The sequence below is a fragment of the Aedes albopictus genome, chromosome 2 (assembly GCF_035046485.1).
Source record: "Aedes albopictus strain Foshan chromosome 2, AalbF5, whole genome shotgun sequence".
NCBI lineage: Eukaryota > Metazoa > Arthropoda > Insecta > Diptera > Culicidae > Aedes > Aedes albopictus.
In genome coordinates this window covers 305,283,433-305,287,607 of record NC_085137.1, presented here as the reverse complement: position 1 = coordinate 305,287,607, position 4,175 = coordinate 305,283,433, and the positions used below count along the sequence as shown (strand labels likewise).

The following is a 4,175-nucleotide window of genomic DNA, read 5'->3' as shown; positions in this document are numbered from 1 at the left end:
CGAACGCACAATAGCGGATTCCTGTTTGACCCCTTCCGGAAGCCGAACTGGTTATCCGAGAGCCAGAATCATCGGGTTTCTTGGTGTAAACCATCAGCCTCAACAGGATGATCCGTTCCGACAGTTTTCCAGTGATGTCCAGAAGGCAGATAGGTCTGCATGCCGACGGGACTCAAGGTGGCTTCCCGAGTGTGGGCAGTAGAATCAATCTTTGCCTTTTCCAACTCTCCAAAAATTGGCCTCTGTCTAGGCCGTCTAGGCACATCTGCATAGCCATTCGGAACATGTCAGGGCTAGCCTCGATGGCAACTATCGGGGTGGTATCAGGCCATTCGGCCGAATGTTTATTAGGCCGACTGGTTAATAGGCCGAATGGACATGGGGTATTATTTTTGCTGTTACGTCATCACTGGGACAAAACCTGCTTCTCAGCTTAGTGTTCTATGAACACTTCCACAGCTATTAACTGAGATCTTCGGCTGCCAATGACCATGCTGCATGTGTATATCGTGTGGCAGGCACGAAGGTACACTATAACCAAGGAAGTCAAGGAAATTTTCTTTACGAAATGTTATTGGACCGACCGGGAATTGAATCCGTCACCCTCAGCATGATTTTTTTCTTCTTTTGAAAAGAGGTAGTTCTTTCTAGTATCATTGCCAAAATAATTTTTGGCCCTGAAATTGTTGGTTTTCAAAATTTTTCCTTTTGTTGAACATCGGCTATTCTTTCTAGTTTTATTGTAAAATAGTTTTTGGTTTTGAAGCTCACCCACTACTCCATAACTGCGATCAAGTGGGCTATAGTCATTTCCACTTCTTCGATCGATTCATCGTAATACCACCACTGTAACATCGTCAGCGAAGCCGAAGATGACCACGCCCATCAGGATCTTTAACCTCAACACCTCGTCATACATGACAATCCGAAACACCGGACCTAGGATGAAACCTTGCGGAACTCATGAGGTTATGTGAAAGCACATCCGACCCACCTCTATGAGTCCTCGATTGTGGAATAAGCTTCTCAGAATCTTGTACAACTAGACAGGTATAACAGGATCACAATTAATCACGTTAAGGACAGACTTGTTAGAATCCCAAAATGGCCGACTTTGGCACCTACTCACGATTTCGAGTGCATAAAACTCTTTGTAAACAAAACCAGCGCACCTGGGCTTTTTATTTTAAGCTTATTACAAGTGAGCAAGAACAGAATAATGAAATGCATTATTGATTGAAGCTTGCTTCTTGAGATTTGTGCGTCTGAAGTTCTGATGCACTGTTGAAGCGGGATTTCAAGGCGTTTGTCCTTAACAGCAGGTCTTTTTGCTTGCCCTTACCCCGGTCTTTAGTGCGACTTACGGCAGCCACGAACGCCACTCGTTGTCATTTCGTTGCTAATCAGTGCGTGCTCAATACATCCGTCGCCTAGTCCGTAGGAAAGCGCGACGCAAGGTTCTCAATAGCTTGGGTCTACTAATACGTAGTTTGTCTCCCTTCCTAGAGTGGATTTGCTTAGGTATGGCAGCACCGCATGCACACGAGAGCACCAACCACTACCAACTCGTCACCGCTTAGAGGCCTTTGAAGCAAACCTCCGGCGGCTCGTGTATGCTCAGCGGACACACTGACCAACTCACATTGAGCTCGCTATTTTAACGAACTTATTGACGTTCGATACAGCTAGCTGAACCAAGGTCACCTATTTCCCTGCCGGACCTTTCGGTAACCGATAGGCTGCGGTGGCGCACTGTTGCCACGATCTTTCGCATTTGTGATCTCGTACAGGTTTTTGACCTTTGAAGTCGCTTCCGCGGTGAGAATCGCGGACCAGGGATCTGTTCTATTTGTAGGCGGCGCCCTAGCGGGTTTTATGGCGCTAAGCTCGAGGACCATCATCGAATACTGCGTACGGTCAGCTCCAAGATCCACGAGCTTGGCATCGCTTCTCATTGCCTTCAGAACCTCTGAGTTCATAGTTAGATTCGTCCGTCTTGAAGACGAGGGCATCTTCCTCTTCTGCCTCTGCCCATCCACTAGGGTCCCGGGAGCGTCCTCCTCCTGGCTCGCCCTAACCAATGGTGGTGTAGTATTTGGCCTTGCGAACGCCGCCCGGTTGCTCCACTCCTGGCGGCTGGATCACACGCTTCTGCGATTGCTTGTCGTAAGCAGTTGCGTCTGGCGTGCCCTTCGGGCTATCCACTAATGTGAAGGCCACAGTCTGGGTGAACTTTGGCTCCTTCATTTCACGGGCTCAGCTGCTGCTTCAGTTGCCATGAGTTTGTCATAGCCCTGCTTGGCCACCATCGTTGACTTACGAAGGCTAACGATTGTCTCATGCAATCCGCAGTACTATACTGGTAGGGATTCACAGCAGCGATCACGAATGCTTCCGAGAACATACGTGGAATGGAGTCAATGGAGCGATTGGTTCGTCGAGGGGTGCATGGATGTTTTATAGGAGAACGCAGCGCAGGCGGTAATGCTACAGCTTGGAACTCGACTGAACGTGGAACGATATAAACAGAAGTTCAGGATGGCAATATTTTTCCAGATATACAATTGCATTTTAATAGTTATTTATGTGACGAGTTGCAAAAAGTTGATTTTTTCAGCACGAGTAGAGTGTTGAAAAAATCGAGTTTTGCATCGAGTAACATTCAAAATTTTATGCCATGATTTTTTTCATTATACAACTCATTTGGGTGGCATAATGTTCATAATGCAACTCAAATGAGTTGCATAATGAACATTATGCAACTATTTTTTATTATGCAACTTGTGGTAGTTTAGCACATCATTAAGTAGGCCGAGGTCTTGAAATTATGATTATTAGTCGGGACGTCCACTGGAAAAGTACTACAGTGGGCTAGCGCCATGTGTCGATCAAAATGGCGTTATTCGAGTCGGCGGATGATTGAAATATTCCCAAATTCCGTACGAGGGTAAACACCAGGTCCTTCTGCCAGACAAACACCACGTCACCCAGATTTTGGTTCGTGAGATGCATGAAAGGAACCTTCATGTAGGACAGAACGGTCTAGTTTCCATTGTACGACAACAGTACTGGCCCGTTAAGTTGAAGTCCATCGTCAAACAGGCAACTAGTCGGTGTTATGTATGCTACAGAAACAAACCTCAACATACGAACCAGTTCATGGGGGATCTACCAAGTTAATCGTGTCACGCCGTCACCAGTGTTCTCCAAAACCGGAATAGATTTCGCTGGCCCATTTGTGCTGAAGGAAAGCGGCCGCAAGCCGAAGTTCTACGAAGCGTACTTCTGTGTATTTGTGTGTATGTCCGTTAAGGCCGTGCACTTGGAACTGTGTACCGATCTACGATCCGAAACATTTCTTAGAGCATTACAACGGTTCGTGAGTCGACGCGGCCTTCCTAGTGATCTTTTTTTCTGACAACAGCACGACTTTTGTTGGCGCTGACCACGAATTGGCAAGTTTGAGGAAGTTGTTCAAAGATCAAATGCACACCGCGAGGGCGACTGATTTCTGCAGTGCAAAGGGAATTACCTGGCACTTCATACCTCCCAGAGGCCCACACTTTGGCGGGATCTGGGAGGCTGGAGTTAAATCGATGAAGTACCTACTGAAACGTGTCGTTGGAGAAACTCGATTGACCTACGAGGAAATGGCAACTTTCCTCGCCGAAGCTGAAGCTGTATTGAATTCGCGTCCATTGTGTCCTCTTTCGAACGACCCAAGTGACTTGGAAGCCCTGACCCCGTCGCATTTCCTCATTGGGCGTCCCGGTCAGGCAATCACCAAGCCGTCGTATAGTCAACAGAAGATCAACAGGCTGTCAAGGTGGCAGCACGTGCAGAGTATGAGAGAGACTTTGGATTCGAAACCGACTATCGTCCGTTAAACGCAATCTTTGTCGATGTCACTTCCTCTCAGTTGCATTTAGAGATGGGTGCTTAGACTACAAACGTTCGAATATAGGATTGTAAATATGCCCGGAAAGCAAAACGTAGCAGATCTATCTCGTTTCGAGAATCGCCTTACTTAGCGGAAACCTCCGTTGTTGGGTCAGTCTGCCTTTGTGGCAAACTTGGAAATCTTGTTGCCTAACTCAACGGAAACATGCCGTTGAGAGGAAATGACATCGGCAAAGCAGTGTTGTTGAGTTCCGAGAGAATCAGTGAGAGAAATT

The 4,175-nt window shown here is 47.0% G+C and overlaps 1 protein-coding gene across 1 annotated transcript; it reads left to right on the top strand.

Moving 5' to 3' along the window:
* The first annotated feature begins 3,485 nt into the window (after positions 1-3,485).
* Positions 3,486-3,887, top strand: LOC134286655 (uncharacterized). The gene has a single exon (XM_062848308.1). The coding sequence runs from the start codon at positions 3,486-3,488 to the stop codon at positions 3,885-3,887; it is 402 nt and encodes a 133-aa protein (XP_062704292.1).
* The last annotated feature ends 288 nt before the right edge of the window (positions 3,888-4,175 follow it).